Source organism: Haliotis rubra, unplaced genomic scaffold (genome assembly GCF_003918875.1).
Source record: "Haliotis rubra isolate DU_JTF1 unplaced genomic scaffold, ASM391887v1 Scf3, whole genome shotgun sequence".
NCBI classification, from domain to species: domain Eukaryota; kingdom Metazoa; phylum Mollusca; class Gastropoda; order Lepetellida; family Haliotidae; genus Haliotis; species Haliotis rubra.
Genome location: NW_025766968.1, coordinates 4,749,392 through 4,769,150, shown reverse-complemented (window position 1 = coordinate 4,769,150; position 19,759 = coordinate 4,749,392). Strand labels below are relative to the sequence as shown.

Below are 19,759 nucleotides of genomic sequence, written 5' to 3'. Positions count from 1 at the left end.
ATATATATATATATATTCAGAGAGTAAGCTTTAGTCTCTCCACCACACTAATATCCCTTCACAACCACTCACTCATTCCCTCACTCACTTGCTGACTCACTACGCCACTCACCCACTGAACAAGTGGGTAGCAACAAAGCTGTCTTCCAACGTTTCTGTTTCAATACATTGTTGATTTCGAACATGGCTATGGCAATATTACAAGTAACTGGCTTGTTTTACAAACACTGATGAATTCTCTACAACATCCTTGCAGAATAGGGGCGGTCAGGTAGCTCAGTGGTTAAAGCATTCGCTCGTCACACCAAAGACCCGGGTTCATTTCCCCACCTGGGTACAATGTGTGAAGCCCATTTCTGGTGTCCCCCACCGTGATATTGCTGAAATATTGCTAAAAGCGGGGTAAAACCATACTCACTCACCCACTCCTTGCGGAACCCTATACTCAATATGTGTATGATCATAACTGCCCATGTTGTGTCCTGTGGAAGCACTATGCTGACATATTACATTAACACTCTTTAAATGTTTCAAGAAACACAGACAATGCGAAAACACAGAGTATGTAAAATGTAAATCTTTTTATGGAATATGATAAGAAATGGCCTCAACAATATATATGAACATCTACAGTGAATATTTAGAAATTAATATGTGAAGACTGCTTTTCTGTAAACTAAGGATGGGAACTAGTCCTCGGTCAGTATGTTCTGAAAGATGTAGAACTGGGCAGAAATACATTTTTGCTGCTATTGACATTTTGTATTGCTGTTGAATAAATGAAATATTGTCTTTATATGTGATTGTTTCTCTTTATTCAAGTGTCCATGCTGATGAGGGCATTACATTGGTAGACTGACTTGACAAGGACTTTTGTCTGTATGGTTCACCTGACTGAATGTCAAGTCAGCTAACACAATAACCTGCTTGATGACCTGTTGAAGCATTGTATAATTATTCTCAACTTTTGGAGCAATGAGACCAAAGCAAATTCAAGTCTGTGTAAGGTATGGAAACAACAGTGATGACAGACTTTAATCTGATTTTCATCAATGTTGACATGAGGCTATTTTTAGATCTTATAGTCCAGAATATTCATGCATATTGGAAAATCCGTCTATACTAATTGGATGTTGTCCTCTTACAGGTCATGACATTCTCATTATATCAGGGTGAGCTACAGAGCCTTGGCACGTATTTGCTCTTATTACGGTACTTCTTTATAGTCACAATTCTGCAATTCCGTTGAAAACTATGAAAAGAAGAACACTCAATAGTTTGAGGGAAACAGTGTCTTAATTATTTAAATGTAGGACTGTTTTCCGTCTGATGTTAAAGTTCTGAAGGATTGACAGCAATGAGTCACTGATGCCAAGTTTTCATATTATATGCCAGTGGACCCGTGAAGGTCCGGGTTAGAATGAACCTTCAGTAACCCATGCTTGTCGTAAGGGGCAACTAACGGGATCAGGCTCGCTGGCTTGGTTGACACATGTCATCGGTTCCCATTAGCGTAGATCGATGTACATGCTGTTGATCACTGGATTGTCTGGTCCAGACTCGATAATTTGCAGACTGAAGCCATATAGCTGGAATATTGCTGAGTGCGGCGTAAAACTAAACTCACTCACTCACTATATGCCAGTGAATAAAGTAAATTCTTATCTTCACAGCTCTTCCAGTAAATCGCTTGACCTAATACTCAAAGAAACAAGATTAAACTTATTTCTATTCATCTTCAGGTTTATTCTTTCAAAAAGACAAAGTGAATGATAAAAATCTCATATGACATGCATTCTCACAATATTAGAAACTTGTACCTCCATTTTCCTTTATAGTCATGAAAATAGCAGTATATTATGGCAGGTGTATCTGTATCTAATCACCTAATGTAAACAAGTTCATCTGACTTCCATCCATGACTAGAAGTCTGTCGTGACATTTGTGATCCAAGGTTTAGAAGCTAGTAACTGTGTTTGGTGAAGATGAAGCAAGTGATAATGAATAGCTGTAGGATCTCTGCAAGGTCTGTCTGGGTGTACACCTGTTCCTGTTCCACATTGATAACACTGCATGACGGATATCAGTTGAAACAAGCCACACTAGAGGCATCGCCCCAGATTTGATCATCGCAAGATACATGGTGATCCCCCACACAGTGTCCGACCTGATACAGGACGAGTTGTTGGGGTTGCAGAACAGGTACATCAGGAGACAGAAGAAGACTGGGAACAGCATACCCACACACACAAAACTGGCCAGAAGGACCGTGTGTAGAGACTCTCTGCAAGGCTTCTCCACAGTGTCCACTTCCCTGTTTCCTCTCTTGGCCAGAATCCCAAAGATGACGTAGACAATGACGACTGTTGTCATCACTGATATCACCAGAAATGAAGGGGCAAAGAAACTGGCAAAGCAGGTGACTATCTGGAATTTCCATTTCCAGAGAATGACACAGTGCCCAGCGTCTGTAGTCTGGAGGTTGTTCATGGCGATTCCTTCAGAGTACATTGGAGTTACAAGACTTACGCCAATAACCCAAGGAAGAAGGATGAGAACTGAGGTGAGGATACCCTTCCCAGAACCATCCATCATACGGGGAGACAAGAGATAGTAGAATCGCTCGACATTAATGACGAGGACTGACAAGACGGAAATGCAGACTTGGATGTAGAATACAAGCTCATAGGTGATGCAAGCTCCTCGGGAGTTCCTCCAAGTTCCGTGGAGAAGACTGTCTGTATACAACGGACAACAGAAGAGGCCGACGATGAGTTCTGTTGCTGCTGAGTTGATGATGAGCAGGTTCTTGGGGACTGTCCTGAGATGAGAGTCCATCCCGATGGTGATGATGGTGGAGATGTTGGAGAAGCAGATCCACAGTGTCAGAAGGATGTGACCGATAGCCAGGATGATGTAGTGTTCAGGGACGGGGTATGCTGGTGACATCACAGACACAGTCAGTAGTGTGGAGTTGGACAAATCCGCTAGCGGCATAACCAGCCGGGCCGATAGTCTGAAAAACATAGATATTTCATAAAATCATGTGGGCCACTGCAATATATTAAAGTAATCAGTGAACATGCTATTGTTTGAGTAGTCTGCCACTTGATTGTCACATCCATACACTCTTATCCTTCCTTAGTACTCCACTTTCTAAATGCCTCTCAAAGATGTTACTTGACTGCCTCGTATGTCTGCAGTGTGGGTGAGTTTGTTGTTTAACGCCGCACTCAGCAATATTCCAGTTATGTGGTGGCGGTCTGTAAATAATCAAGTCTGGACCAGATAATCCAGTGATCAACAGCATGAGCATCAATCTACGCAAATGGAACCGATGACATGTGTCAGCCCAGTCAGTGAGCCTGACCCCCCGATCCCGTCAGTCGCTTCTTATGACAAGCATGGGTCGCTGAAGACGCAGTGTAAGTACACACATAATCATCTCATTCACACACGCAGGTACGTTAATTACTGGATTTCCTGCATACAGAATAGTACAAAGTCTGTTTCTATTTCAGCCAAGTTATCTTCCTCTTTATTGCTTCTGAACGAATTGGTAGCCGAAAATAATACTTGTCTTAACCCCGAAATTTCCAGGGCAGAAAAAATTATTTAACTCGTTGATTGTCATTCCAAAGTCAACCACTTCCACCTCACGCCATGTATTTCCTCGAACACACCGACATTACTGCGATAAATACGTCTTTTTGTGCCATTTCATGTTTCTATCATCTCTCTGTTTTAGAACAAATGTCCATAAACACAGTTATGAAAGCCCTGACCCGTGACTATGCATTGGAGTGATACAGAATAGAAAAGAAGTCGTTATCCGTAAAACGTGTTCTCGTACATGTTCTTATGTGTGTGGAAGGGACATCTGTTGATGAATGTCGGGGATAGGGAGATGTACCAAGGATATACTACACACACATTGTTCTCATTGTTTCGCAATGGCCTACGACATGCTTCTATTGGGTGACAGTACCATTCATGGATAGCTTATCGTCTCTTGTCGGATCTTATTTCCACGGCGAGTATACGTATGTAGCGACCAGAACTAGTGGTTGTTTGACCTTGTTAGGGTTGAGCTTTTCCTAAGATAGAAGTAATGTTACACATTCTAACCGTTCACAAACTAGAAATATTACAAATGAAATCGCACTCGTTATATACGTAAGACCATTGTAGGTTGGAGGGCACCACACACGTAATGGGTCAATAAAAGTAACAGATTTGTAATGAATATATATTTGCACAAGTTAATTAGGATATTCTAACCTGAAGACAGAACATGTGAAACGTGACAAAATATATGAGTGACGTGGACTTCAGGCCACTCTTAACAGTATTTCTGTAGAATCTCGAGAAATGAGAGCGAGATGTGATGAATAACCCAAACCACTAATGTAATTTAACTTTTAAACCCACAAACATATTCATGGATTGAGATTATATATATATATATTCATAGTATAAGCATTATGATGCACAAAACAATCAGGAAAAATCATTAAAGGGAGTTACTCCATTCTCTGTGTATTATAACCATGATTACAAACGACTGACTTTCGTGGAGCAGGAATACAAATTTAAGCATGCATTGATTTATCGACAAAGTCAATCAAACCATGGCGCGTAGGTCTTCCATACTCTACCAAATTAACAAATGTGAAAGAAACATCTATAACCTGCATGACCTAAGTATGAAGCAACTCATCTTTATAAATGTATTAACAAGTTGTGTCCCGACTTACGGTTGTGACCGTTCATCCATGGTGCTCTGGCTCCGAGTCCCTCTTGATCTGTGACGCCGAAGCCGGTCTGTCCTGTGTGTTCTATAGATAACCCGGACGACGTATGTTACAACAGCACTGGTTATGCATTGGCTAAGCCAGGTTATGCCTGATAACCTCAGCATGGGCCTCAACATTGAAAAGACTGTCTTGCACTGTGATACATGCGAGGAAAGCGTATACTATTTCTACTCTGTGCGTCGGATATTGGAAGCGAGTTGTTGTTGCATATTGCTTACTCGCCAAGAACACAGTGACCCATGATGACATTGAAACGTTTTCGCAATCTTAATGTGTTTCCGAAAGGGTTGTTGTCAAAATGGCCAAAACTGAAAAAGTCAAAAGGGTCATAGATAAAATTCAAATAAGAACATACAAACTGTGATATATTCCAAATGTTTTATTATATGTGGAATCGATTCCCATAACAGATATTTGGAATCGATTCCCATAACAGAATATTAACAGTTTCAGCAATCTACTCGGGCTCAGAGCAAACATGGCAGAGAAAGTGAAATTCCTCCCCGCTGTCGCAAAGACGGACGTATTCCTCTCTGGTCATGTTTGCGTCACAGTAGACTAACAACTAGTCTCTGAAATGAACATATTTTACTGAAAAAAGTTCATAGTAAAAAAATATAAAATATAATGAAAAAGAGCCCTGAGACTTTCTTCATTTTCAGAAGCTGAGGAAATCTAGACCTGCCACATTTTCTAGACTTGTGCGGGATTTTGGGGATATATTTGCTTCAGGGTCTATACGACAGACTAGCGTCACAGCTACGATGGGTCCATCACTGACAACGGTCACACTCAAGGGCATGTTGGTTCTTCTGTCTTGTCCCCGCCGTGATGTTGCTGGAATATTGCTAAAAGCGGCGTAAAACCAAACTCAGTCAGTCAGTCTTCTGTCTTGTCACAAGCGACCACTTTAGAGGCATGGTTACCAATTTGAATTGTGTTTGAACTGTTCGTCTTATATAGCATTCTGTCTGAACTGACAATGATACTGAGTTGTAATCATTAAATAAACAATTGTATGGTTGACTATATTCATAAAATAAACACTTAACCACTCTGAGATGTTTTAAATAAGCAACACTGAGACACTCTGAGATGTTTTAAATAAGCAATACTGAGACGCTCTGAGATGTTTTAAATAAGCAACACTGAGACACTCTGAGATGTTTTAAATAAGCAACACTGAGACACTCTGAGATGTTTTAAATAAGCAATACTGAGACACTCTGAGATGTTTTAAATAAGCAACACTGAGACTCTCTGAGATGTTTTAAATAAGCAACACTGAGACACTCTGAGATGTTTTAAATAAGCAAGACTGGGACACTCTGAGATGTTTTAAATAAGCAATACTGAGACGCTCTGAGATGTTTTAGTTTGGCCCTTTTGACTTTAAGCTATATGGCCCTTTTGACTTCCCCTTGGTCCTGTTGACTTTTTCAGTTTTGGCCCTTTTGTCCTTTGGCCCTTTTGACCTGTTGCTTTCCGAAAAAACTCCTTGTATACCAAGTTTCCTTTCGGAATTCGACACATATATAGTTTCTGTTTTACAAGAAATATACAACATTTATTAAACATCTGAGTTTTCTTTTTCTTTTTGTTATACCCATGTGCATTTGTAGGTTATCAATGTACGCTTTTTTTCACTTTTTTTTTCACTTTTTTATTTAAATGTATGTGTGTTTTCATTTTACTGGGGTTAATCTAGTATAAATGAGAGAGCTTGGTCTCTACTGATAAGAGTGAGTGAACAATATCACAGCGAAAGACACCAGAAATGGGCTTTACACATTGTGCCCATGTAGGGAATCGAACCCGGGTCTTTGGCCTGACGAGCGAAGGCTTTAACCACCAGGCTACTGCCCCTCTACTGATAGGAATGTATTAGTCTTAAAATTCATTTCCCAAAATATTGAATGCGCCAAGACGAGAAAGAACTGAAAGTACTAAACAAAGCAAGGCCAAACCAAACTCACTCACTCATTGAAAAAAAATGACCTGTATCTTAACAGTCATCGTCCTTGTTCGTCGATGATTCGTAAAACTACGTAAGTCTATGTGAAAGCAGGGAAACTATATAGCAGGGAGAGTATATAAGATTATCCCTGGTGAAAGTGACATCGCGTTGTTGAGCAGAACCCGCCGAAACGACAACAATGCATTTGAAGCGTTCTAAAATCCCTCGTATCACTGAATTTTGGTATTTGTACCCAACAGCCGGTAATGCAATATTATCAGCTATGAACTTGGAGTGAGTGAGTTTAGTTTTATGCCGTTTTAGCAATGTTTCAGCAATATCACTGCGGGATACACCAGAAATGGGTTTCACACATTGTACCCATGTGGAGAATCGAACCCGTGTCTTCGGCGTGACGAGCGCACGCTTTACTCTAGGCTACCCCACCGTCCCTATGAACTTGGAAACCGTTATGCTTGCGCTATCTGTTTCTAATAAAGCGACATGCAGCAGCAGGTCAAACTGGTAAATGTTCATATAGTCCCAAAACAGCAGAATATAAAAATAATAGGTCTGCAGTTCGATAACAAGAGAAAATTACAGTTCTCGCAGGAGCTGGTTTTGTTTTTGGTTTTTTCTTTGGTCTTTTTTGTTTGTTTGCTCTATTTGTTTGTTGTTGTTTTGTTTTGTTTTGTGGTTTTTTGTTGTGGTTTTTTGTTGTTTGTTTTTTTTTTTTGGGGAGATGGAATATGACAATACGTTTGTATAGCTACATAAAACGAAAATAATTGCATGAAAAATAAGTTGATATGATTCTTAAGAATTCACTAAAATGTAGCTGAGATGTCGTTGTATGTCAGCTTCTTCTAAGCATGAAGAATATATTGGAATTCAGTTAAGTATTCATGATCTAGGCGTTAATTAGAGCTGAATTCTTTTTCATGGGAATTGTCTGTGTGAAATGTGTGTTAAACTAACTACAGTCTCGGTGGTAGGGAGATAGGAAACCGTAGAAAAGGACTTTCCTGAGGAGAGATTAGTGCAGAAATGAGCAATGCGGGTTTTTATCAAAGTCCAAATTTGGAACAGACCATGGCTTTATGCAAATTAGTGTGCGATGATATTGTATTATAAAGGACACTTTTTAAATGTCCATTTTGAAATTAGACTTAGCTTCATAATAAACGATAGCTGACGTAAAAAATAACTTTAATACTGAAACTATTAAGGGTGTAGCTCTACCATGGAGTCTCACTATCACTATAAAACAAACAGGTAGGAGGGGTGGTGTGTGTCTCAAAAACAAAACCAGGACGGGTGTCGCAGGTCTACGGTGGTTGGGGTCGGGCTGGGGGATAGAGATATCAGCTAAGATATAAGATAATCATTTAGGCGAATTGAACTGGAGAAGTAAACAGCATGTCATAACAATTTACAAATAATATCCAGTCCTCTCGATCTTCGGGTGGTCATGCCACTTATATATTTTGAGATATTTAATACGATGGCTGATTTAAACTTTTCTATGGGAATCATACTCTATTACATATCTCAATATAAGCGTTATGAAAGAAAGACACGTAAGATGTTAATCAATAGATGAGACATATTCAACACACATGAAAAATCATAAAATATCTTTGAGATGACCCCTTGTGCATGTAGGCAGCACATGCATTTCATGCCAGGTGAGTCGACGGTGCGTCGTCATACCTGGCTGAGCAACCAAATTGCCATCTATAGTCTGATCTATTGTTTTCGGCAGCTATTTGTATTTTTTTTAAAGTTTTGCCCGATTTTACGAATAAACATGCTTTTCTGGATATCCTATTACACATCCCACTGAACGCCCGGTTAGGCCGATGTAGGTTATTTCGATATATGCTATTTGCAGTTGTGTAAATTGTAGGTATACAGAGTACTTAACAGCCTAAAAACAGTTTTGTTTTCGATTTCCGAAAGTGCTATAGTACTGTTCTTGACATCACAGTACCTAAAAACATCAATGTTTATCAGCCTTGTGCTTCTTTTCGCCGTACTATAATTAAAACACGAGTAAGAAATGAGGTTTCACTTCCGTTCTATTTTTTTCAGCTGTTCGATTGCCCCAGAGACCATATAATATATATGGTGTCTGATTTCACATGAGAAGAAAGATAAAGAATAATATTATTTTACAGGTGTGCACATTCCTATTTACAAGTTGTCTCCCTTGCTTATAGATTTTATTTTCGAATTCCTCTTCAAGATTGTATATTTCCGATTGAATACACTATTTCGAATAAAGTAGGGCTAAAATATCATTTTATCGTTTTATTTGCATGGTACCTTTGGCATTAATTGGAAATAGATATTGCAATTTTCGTATTTTCAAACAGCTCTACCTAAATTCCAAGATGGTGAGTACGGCATGAGTTGACGGAATATTGCTATCATTGTGATATTTCTACACTTCTAACGGTTTTTGAGAATTTGTGTTTGTTGTATTAGCTTGAAAGTGTTGTCATGCAGCTTGCATGAGTAGTTTACTACAATAATTACTTTAGATCAGTGCGGTTTGGGTAATGAATGTGTTATGGTTAGTGTGACAGAGCGGTTTTCGTACTTGATTCTTTATTTGCCAAACATTGACTTTGTCAGAAAGCTGTCGGTGTTCAGCCAAAGATGGCATGCAGTCCAGTAGTTCACGTTAACACAGGATAACATTATTAAGATAAGAGTTGTATCATTTTCTGGATTAGTATCTGGTAATCGTGGAAATGATGTAGCACTTTCCATCAGTGTCAATAATCATCGTGCGTGCAGAATGTAGAAATCTCATAGTAAATGATACACAGACTCGGTGTTTCATTTATGCAACAAACTGAACTGTGATGAAGTTTACATTACCCTCAACATTTGGGTATATGTGTTGAGATTTTAAGTAACAGTTATGGTTTTCCAAATGCTCACTTATTGATCATGTTGATCTTGCTTGCATCTTTAGTGTCATGTACAGTGTCATCATTAATCTACACTTGATAACATTCTAGCAATATGGCAGCAGCCTATAAACATGGCAAATCTGAAATAAACAGCCCCGTGGTCAATATTATGAGCATTGCTAAGTGCAAACGGCAGTTTAAGTTCCAAACCTGTTCACTAAACACAATGCTAAATCCATTTAGTCACCTCTCATGACATGAGTATGACCAGCATAAGTTGCTGGAAACATTTATTAACTTGGTGTCCCCAAAGGGGTCTACACCAACTTGACCAAGACAATACCCATGATACCATTTAGCATGTTTAGTGATCTAGTTGGATTTTCATCATTAGCTGTAAACTGTCTTCTGTTTAGGAATTCATGTTTTATGCATGTGTAAAAATATACCACTGTAGTGATTTCTCAGAAGAATATTCCAGAACATTTCCATGGTCAGTCTCACCTTTTCTTGTACACCATATGCCTTCATTTTCATTATTAGGTAAGATTTCCTTCCGTTCTCCCATCCCAAATGATATTTATAAATTAATACATACTAAAACTTATTAACAAAACCTAACACAACAATTACTAGAGAACTCACAAAAATAACTAAAAGCTCAAACATTAATTACAATATATAGGGTCGAAAAACATTGCGTTACTTCTGTTAATCTGCAGAAGAAAGAAGTGGGGGAATGGAAGGAACTCTTTCCCATTATTATAACTTTGAAACATTTTACTTTTCAGGCTCGACGATATGACTCAAGAACAACTATATTCTCCCCTGAAGGTAAGCACATGGAAAAGCACAGACATGCACTACTGTTAGCATTTATGAATAGCTTGATTATTTAATTTTAATTCTTTAGCTTGCATATTGTATGATCGATGGCCATCGTCAAAATCTTATGATAGTGCACATGCTTTCATAAAAGACCTATGTGTAAAAGTAAAACCCAATTATCAAAACGTTAACATTTTTTTTATAACCTTCCAGTATGTCACACCCTATTGTTTTTTAAAAGCGGCAGTGTTGGGTCATAAAGGTCAACGTTCGACAATGTAGGTCAGCTATGTATGTTTCATGTAATCCGACACCTTATAATTTATAAATCGGTTTGCTACGTTTGCTCTCTTTTTAAAAAAAATTCAACACATATCTAATTAAACGTTTAGCATCATCTGAATAAGCTTTCATGATGACAGCTAGAAGTAGTCAATGTGAATGATCCAAACGGTCTATCACTGTGCAGTGCACAGGTAACTATCATGAACTGCACGTGCATTTACCTTTATGACCCAACACTGCCGCTGTTACAGGTCATTGGCTCCCTCTCACTGCAAGCAGTCTGCGGTCTGCTGTTTATTTTGTTGACAGTTACATAGACAGATTCTTTACTACAAATGCATAAAATCGGTAATTTACAATGTGATTAGGTTGTCTGACAAAACATCCACTTGCACAGTTTGAGATTGATTGGGTCATTGGATGAGGAGATATTTACAAAAAAACGGGTCAACAAGCATTTCATGCCAAACTATAGGACCATGTATGATAAAATATTTGCATGAAGTCATATATTGGTTTACTATTTCAGGTCGCCTGTACCAGGTGGAGTATGCCATGGAGGCTATCGGGCATGCTGGCACCTGTCTCGGCATCCTGGCCAAGGATGGGGTTCTGCTTGCAGCAGAAAGAAGAAACACTAACAAACTTCTAGATGAAGCTTCCTACTCAGAGAAGATCTACAAACTACATGAGTTAGTTCATTGGGATGTTCTCCACTGATTAATAGTTATTAAAATTTGGGTCATTGTCATGCTTTGGATCATTATCATTGATTATGAATCAGACTTGCATGATTTACTTCTGTTGGAAGTCATGAAACCTGCTTTTGTGTCCTAGACCTTCATCTTAATAGCGGTAAATGAAATAATAATGGCACATGTAAAATGCTACAGGCCCACCCTCTAACATGTTGGTATGATTGGTGATATTTACTCATGGACTATCGTGGTTGCCTTCAAGTAGATGCTTTCAAGGGGCGATTTGTTTCACAGACAAGTGAAAATAAATAGTTTGTAACCATAGTAACTGTGCAGTGTTCAGTAGGGCGGACATGTTTGTTGCTTTTAAAGTATTTCTGAAGACAATTTATTCTTCATAACCTTGTCAAATATACCAGGAAGTTGTGTTGCAGCCTTTTGGCTTTGTTTTCATTCTTATATAGCCTGGTGGTCAAAGTGTTCGTCAATACCGAAGACCCTAGTTCGATTCCCCACTTGGGTACAATGTGTGAAGCCCATTTCTGGTGTCCCCTGCCATGATATTGCGGGAATATTGCTAAAAGCGGCGTAAAACCCAACTCACTCACTCACTCTTTATATGTAGTCAACCATGTTGATATCAGTTGTCATGGCATGATGTTTCTTTCAGTGACATGGCTTGTAGTGTAGCTGGAATCACTGCAGATGCAAATGTACTTACAAATGAGCTTCGAGTTATTTCTCAGAGGTAAGTTCACTCTTAAATATTTTTTAATTGTCAAAGACAAAGCTTATTAATTTATGGAAGTTCTTTAAGTTGTTAAAAGCAATTGAAATATGTTTAATTTTGCAGTTAATAATGAATGAGTAAGTTAAAATTCAGAGTCACATTGGCAGTATTTCAGCCATATCATGACTAAGTTAATAATGAGATAGCATCTTTCCTTGAGTGCGATAGCTGGTATAGTACCATAGCATCTGATATAGATGTTTTAAGGGGGAAACTGAAAATGAAATGAGTCTTACTTTGATACCATCCCTCTATGCACCTGAGAACGGACCGCCTGCGTGTTGTAGTGGTTAGAGCGTCCGCCCGGAGAGCGGAAGGTTGCGGGTTCGATCCCCGACCGCGTCATACCAAAAGACGTTAAAATATGGTACTTGTTGGTCCCTGCCTGGCGCTGGGCATTAATGGGTACAACAAGGACTGGTCGGCTCGGATTCAGTATAATGTGTCTGAGTGGGGTATTCATGCTTCACTGCGGTATGGTATCTCAGTGAGCTAGCACTATAAAACCGGACTAAGTCTGGGCTAGTGCAAGCAATATACACATACACACGCAAGTGTCGCCATATGAGCGAAATATTCTAATTTCACCTCACCTCACCTGAGAACGCCTCTATAGGTTGTGTTTGTTGAACTTTCTAATCAGACAATCGGGGTGATCATGGTCAATAGATCTGATTTGAATGACATTGGTGCATTTCATACCCTGGCCTAAAATATAGTCCAAGTTTTATGACTCTAGCAGGTTTGTGGAGTATGTTGTACAACATCTGCACCTAGTGATGAGGGGCGGTGGGGTAGCCTTGTGGTTATAGCGTTCGCTCGTCCCATCGAAGACCCTGGTTAAATTCCCACTTGGGTACAATGTGTGAAGCTCATTTCTTGTGTCCTTTGCTGTGATATTGCTGGAATATTGCTCAAGGCAGCGTAAAATTCTACCCACTCACTCCTAGTGATGATGGGACAATATTTCAGATGAGGTTTATATTTGTTTGCAGGTATATGCTCCAGTATCAAGAACCCATTCCCTGTGAACAAGTGGTCAGCACCCTGTGTGATATCAAGCAAGCTTACACACAGTTTGGAGGTGAGTCTTTGCAATGCTATTGGAAGTCACAGCTGAATCTTAAAAGATCTACCGGCTCCGTGGTGTAGTGGTTAGAGTGTCTGCCGGGAGAGTGGAAGGTTGTGGATTCGATCCCCCGGCCGCGTCATACCAAAAGACGTTAAAATATGGTACTTGTTGGTCCCTGCCTGGCGCTCTGCATTAATGGGTACAACAAGGACTAGTCGGCTTGGAGTCAGTATAATGTGTCTGAGTGGGGGTATTCATGCTTAACTGTGGCATGGTATCTCTGAGCTAGCACTATAAAACCAGCTTAAGTCTGGGCTAGTACAAGCAGCCACACATACACACGCATGCACATCGTCATATGAGCGAAATATTCTCAAGGACGAAGTTAAACCCCAACACATGCATGCACACACACACAACAAAGAAAAAAAAAAATCCCCAGATGTATATTACACTTCTTATTGACTCTATGACTGCCTCAGTGATGAACCCATAGTAAATTGGACCTCAATAATGCTTGCTTAGATAACTAGAATGGTCTTTCATCCTCAGCATACTTCCTTTAGTTATACCCTGTGAATATGTGGGTCAGAATTGGTCTTCAGCAACCCATGCTTGTTGTTAGATTCAATGGGAATGAGTGGTCAGACTGGGTTTACACATGTCATCAACAGGGTAGATCGATGTTCATGATGTTGAACACTAGATTGTCTGGTCCAGTCTCGACCAGACAGACCACTGTCATTCAGGTGGTATATTGCTGAGGTCGTCATTAAACAACAAACACATCCTTTAGTTATACCAGGATCTTCTTCCTGAGTTTGAATCCAAAGTTGGCCAGAATAATCAACCTGTTTTATCTTATAGTAGGTTAGCATGTCAGTCATGCCTCTTGCCCAACTCATGTTAGTGCTAATAAGTATTTATTATGGTATGACCTCAAAGCTACTAGATAATGTTCGTTGAGAAGGCATGTTTACCCTGGCTCAACCTCTTCCTCTCACATTGTGTTTCAGGGAAGCGTCCATTTGGTGTGTCTCTTCTGTACATGGGCTGGGACAAGCACTACGGATATCAGCTGTACCAGAGCGACCCCAGTGGCAACTATGGAGGCTGGAAGGCAACCTGTATAGGCAACAACAGTGCTGTAAGTACTTGTCAGGGCAGATGCACAGTGCTGTGAATTATTTTAAGGGCAATCTAAATAGGCAACAAGAGCAGTATAAGTACTTATCAGGGCAACCTGTGTGGCAACAACAGTGCTGTACGTAGTAACCATGTGAAAGTGTATTGGCAACAACAATGTTGTATACAGTAGAGTTGTAATTTGGAAGACAGCATATGGTTAACCTGTATGAGATGATTCAAGTGAGATATAGATGTTGAAAAAATGGGTCAAGATCACGGTTTTTGGTAGAAGAGTTTCCTGAATAAATCTCAGACACATTAATGTCTTTGTTAGTGTCTTATTTTCACTGACTGACTGAGTTTAGTTTTACGCCGCTTTTAGCAATATTCCAGCAATATCACGGCGGGGGACACCAGAAATGGGCTTAACACATTGTACCCATGTGGGGAATCGAACCCGGGTCTTCGGCGTGACGAGCCAACGCTTTAACCACTAGGCTACCCCACCGCCCCTCTTATTTTCAAATATCCCTTACATTTGTTTTTAGAACGCTGTGTCAATGTTGAAACAAGAATACAAGGATGGGGAGACAACTCTCAGTGAAGCCCTGTCTTTGGCAGTCAGAGTCCTCAGCAAGACACTGGACATGACCAAACTCACACCAGAGAAAGGTTAGCAGCAACTGACAGTTTAAAAGCGTTGAGAAATTCAAGGTTTAGGAAACATACTGTTTTCTACAGACTTGCCTGATAATGAATGCATTTCAAGAGTTCATTCTGTTCCAATAATGAAGAGTGTTTAGTTAGTCATATTACCGTCTGCTGCTGGTTCGATGACAAGAGGGATTACTAAGCATGATTTAGTCTACTGTCTTGAATTAAATAGAATTAACTTCACTCGTGATATACAGATGTGGCTCTAACTTAGTCCATCAAAGTATATGTAATCTGTCAGTTGTGTCTTAATACTCTTATTCATGGACTGTCCACAAGTTACACGCCATTCTCCATAAATATTGCAATGTTTTATTCCAATATTTTGAGAGTCCTAACTGTTTGAGATTTTGAAACATACATCCATTTCTTACCAGTAAAGCAATCATTAGTTCCAAGTTTTGTTAGTATGAGTGTCTAGTGTGCCTTTCTGTGAAAGACTCTCACTGTCTCAGAGATTTTGTCCAAACATTTTGACCAAAAGTAGTTACAGTTAGTAGTAGTGAGATGGAACAACAACACTACCTTGTTCCTGTTGATCACTTTGATTATTCATAGATACAGTTATAACACTGGTCTCAGAATCCATGACATCTACCCTCATTATGAGGTACCATCGGGATTCCTCATGTGGAATGTTACTAACAAATGACATATACAAGTATATGTCAATACAATCATCAGGTCCTTGCTAGACTCAGGTCAAATAATAACTAATTTATTAGTGATGATACTAGTGGTAGTATCATGGACATTTAGCCTGAGGGCCATCTGTATATCAGTAGCAATTTTGACAATCCCATATACCAGTACTCATACAAGTTGAAAATGTAACAGATTTGAAACTGTCTTCAATTTGTGCTTCTCTTGACATGCTTGGGTGGTGTAGGCATTTGATATTAATGTGTTGCAGTTGAGATATCCACTTTGACGCGCAAGGACAACAAGACTGTCATCAGGATTCTGCCTCATGGAGAGGTGGAGAAGTTGATCAAGACCCATGAAGAAGATGAAGCTAAACTGGAGGCTGAGAAGAAGAAGGAATCGGAGAAGAAGAAATCTGCATCATAGATAATATACCGGTGAGATACAGAGATCTTATAGAGGTCAAGTTGGTGATCATACCAAATCTGTTGGTATCTTCTGTTATCCTGCTGCAGCGTGTGAAGCTCACTCTCCATTCTTCCATGCAACCAGCACAGTCCCTCTGCCACAGGCAGCTGCCATTTGATGATTTGTCACATCTTGCTCTATCCATTCAAGATCTTATCTTTGTTGTTCATCTGGGTGAGAGAGTTTAGTTTTATGCTGCACTCAGCAATGTTCAAGCTATATGGCGATAATCTGTAAATAATCAAGTCTGGACCAGACAGTCCAGTGATCAACAGCATGAGCATCGATCTACACAATTGGGATACGATGACATGTGTCAACCAAGTCAGCGAGCCTGACCACCCGATCCTGTTGGCGACAGGGTCACTTTGATGTATAAATATGGATTGTCCTACGCTTTACTGTCACAGTTGTAGTGGCACATCCATAATTAAACACAACACTACAAAAAGCGCACTGGGAGGCTTGTATTAAGCCAGTCTATTCTGATTACAAAATATTTGCGTTTGGTCTCGTGATATGCCTGTGGCAGTGATGTTATGCTCAGAGATATCTTTGTACCCAACTGGAAGTTGAGTTTGTAATGTGTTTTGTAAGGCTAATCAAATGAAGCTTCTTGTTTCAGATCACTAGAGCTTGATGATCTTACCACCATCTTGATTGTGCAACTTCGCTACAGAGGGTCTTTGCTGCGCACTACTTGTCATTGTTTTTGTCATTGTACAAACTACATGTTATTATATACAATAAATTCATAAAGACTCAGCATATTGTTAGTTGTTGGTTGGGATGTTCTTTGGATCGCGGGGCAGTGGGGGAGCCTAATGGTTTAATTGTCCGCTTGTCACGCTGAAGACTCAAGTTCGATTCCCTACATGGGTACAATATGTGATCCCCATTTCTGGTGTCCCCGCTGTGATATTGCTGGAATATTGGTAAAAGTGGTGTAAAACCATACTCACACACTCTCTTTGGATCGCATCGTCAGGGGAAGGGATGTCTCTTTGTGGGGATTCTGTGATAGAATTACTCACCAGCAGCTTGATTAAGTGAGGCAAGTTGATACATCAGTAATCAGACTCAATGACTTGCTTGATTGCTCATCATCGTACTGTAGCAGGGTCACAAGGACGACACGTAAAGTGAATGCAGGATTGTAAGTTCGGTTTATTTCCAAGTGGATGGAGATTTTTAAAATACACGATAAACACTGAAAAATTATGGCAACAATGTAATAACAATAATATAACAATGTTCACAGAACAGACAATGTACATCTATTAATGTTAATACAGCTTGAATGCATGAGCGCCCACAATATTATCTGTGCATTAAAACACATCCTCGATAACCTCCAGGCTATACGTTATGATCACTCCACTATAGCCTGGATGCATCCACGGCTTGGCCCGATGATTTTATTACCTCCCTTTGCTGGCTTCGCATTCTCACAGTAGCCAATCAGCTAAGCCGCCGTTACATCCGAGCTTGCCAGTGTTAACAAAGATAGCAGTCGCGAAGGTTTGTTCGCAGTACCACTCAGATTATTTGGGAAATAATACAGACAAATTGACTGATCTGAAACTTTCAAAAAATATATAAAAGAACTCCTTCTACATCTTTCAAAGTACCTCTGCAACAATTGTGTTGCCAAGTTTAAACGGTTAGATAATTTAAGAAGCGAAAGTTAGTTACGATTGGTTCACTCTACTTCCCAGCGTAGACCCCTGATTGGATAAAAAGCCAGCCAAGGGAGGTCATAAAGTCATCGGGCCAAGCCGTGGATGCATCCAGGGTATAGTGGAGAGTGATCGTAACGTATATACTTGGGTGGAGCTTGACCAAGATCAGGGGTGATAACTCATGACATGACTAAAGGTCACATGCAACGCAAAACACAACTTTGCAGATTCTGATACCTTTCGGTATGGACTTACGGTAACAAATTATAAAAAATGCAAATTCAACTTATAAAGTTGAAAAATAACGTGATGAAATGACAATATGCAATACACAACTTCAATCATGGACCACATGCAATTTGAACTTAACACCTATCAGGCTATACACCATAAACAAAAGACATTTATTTATGGCTCCCGTGCACCTGAGTTCTGTCTCTGTCACATTATGTAATTACACAGACAGGCAGGTGTGATACTTGTACACATGACATGTTATTATGTTGATTGCAAAATGTTATACACAAAAAATGAGCATGTATTTACAAAATACTGTTGCAAACAAACTGTGTCCATTTTTCACCGATGACTGGATCAGACGGAAACCGGTGCAAACTCAGATTGTCAGTTTCAAGTCCTGCTTTGTACTTGGACGAACGACAGTTTCCAGCCATGCAGTAGTTCACCATCTCAGTATTTGTTGATTGGATCGAAAGCAAATGCAGAGAGTATTTACAAAACCCAACATCTCTATATACATTCTTTATGGATAACAACTTCTTATGATGCGACGTTTCGGTATGGATTCATATACCGTTGTCACTCTTGCTTGACAACGGTATATGAATCCATACTGAAACGTTGCATCATATACAATAAAAGTTGTTATCCATAAAGAATCTTACTTTCTTATTACTCACCATACTTCTAAACTGACAATCAAACAGGTCATCTCTATATACACACAATGAGCCCTCAGCATATCGACAAATGAACCAGCCAATGAAAAACTTCGTTACACTTGAGGGCTCTGACTGGGTTCGGTCTCCCAGGTGCTTCGTTTCGAGGGTAGTAAACCCAAGTACAAAATATTGCACTTTTGATTCGCGATTGTACGCTTACAAGTTTGTTTACCTGTTTTTTTCACAATCAGCAATGTATATTATATGTCATGAATAAGTGATAATTGTGTTTTAATTATGTTTGTTGTTTTGGTTGCATGTGACCTTAAAACAATGCTATAAATGATATCGGTGGTTATCGTCGCATATCAAACAATATTTACCTTAGAAGATTAACATAAAGGAACGATGATTCTTTATGTTAGAATGATAAACATGTAAACATGATATAAACAGTATAGTATGGCAATTTGATTACTTACCCTATGGCACAAGGTCCATGTACATGCGTGGCTGCCATAGCAGACAATAGAACAATGTGTTCTGGAAATAAGATAGTTTGGAAAGATATATTTTATACACTATTAAACTTAGATTGAGATACTTTGCCATTATTTGTGCAAATAAGATAATAATAATTAGACAACATTCATACTCAAGCATACACAGTGCCTCACTTTATAGTTATTTAATGTTAGTTATATTTAAAGGGCAATGTATGATACACATTAAATAGAAACTTTTGTTTACCCGTGTGCCGATTACAAACACATGCTAGCTACCCTGATGGCAGTAGTTACCCTTTTTTAATATATGTTATGTGCTTAAGATTACTTATTGAGTTATTGC

At 39.3% G+C, this 19,759-nt stretch overlaps 2 protein-coding genes across 2 annotated transcripts; one reads left to right on the top strand and one right to left on the bottom strand.

Moving 5' to 3' along the window:
• Positions 1-1,732: 1,732 nt before the first annotated feature.
• LOC124282434 lies at positions 1,733-5,007 on the bottom strand. Its single transcript, XM_046718419.1, has 2 exons — positions 4,758-5,007; positions 1,733-3,016 (listed from the first exon to the last, which is right to left on the bottom strand). The coding sequence occupies exons 1-2, from the start codon at positions 4,931-4,933 to the stop codon at positions 1,957-1,959; spliced, it is 1,236 nt and encodes a 411-aa protein (XP_046574375.1). The 5' UTR covers positions 4,934-5,007; the 3' UTR covers positions 1,733-1,956.
• A 4,073-nt stretch (positions 5,008-9,080) lies between these two features.
• Positions 9,081-17,091, top strand: LOC124282435 (proteasome subunit alpha type-4-like). Its single transcript, XM_046718420.1, has 9 exons — positions 9,081-9,173; positions 10,490-10,532; positions 11,341-11,503; positions 12,180-12,257; positions 13,295-13,383; positions 14,388-14,518; positions 15,048-15,171; positions 16,127-16,295; positions 16,952-17,091. Exons 1-8 carry the CDS (start codon positions 9,096-9,098, stop codon positions 16,282-16,284), a joined length of 864 nt encoding a protein of 287 aa, XP_046574376.1. The 5' UTR covers positions 9,081-9,095; the 3' UTR covers positions 16,285-16,295; positions 16,952-17,091.
• The last annotated feature ends 2,668 nt before the right edge of the window (positions 17,092-19,759 follow it).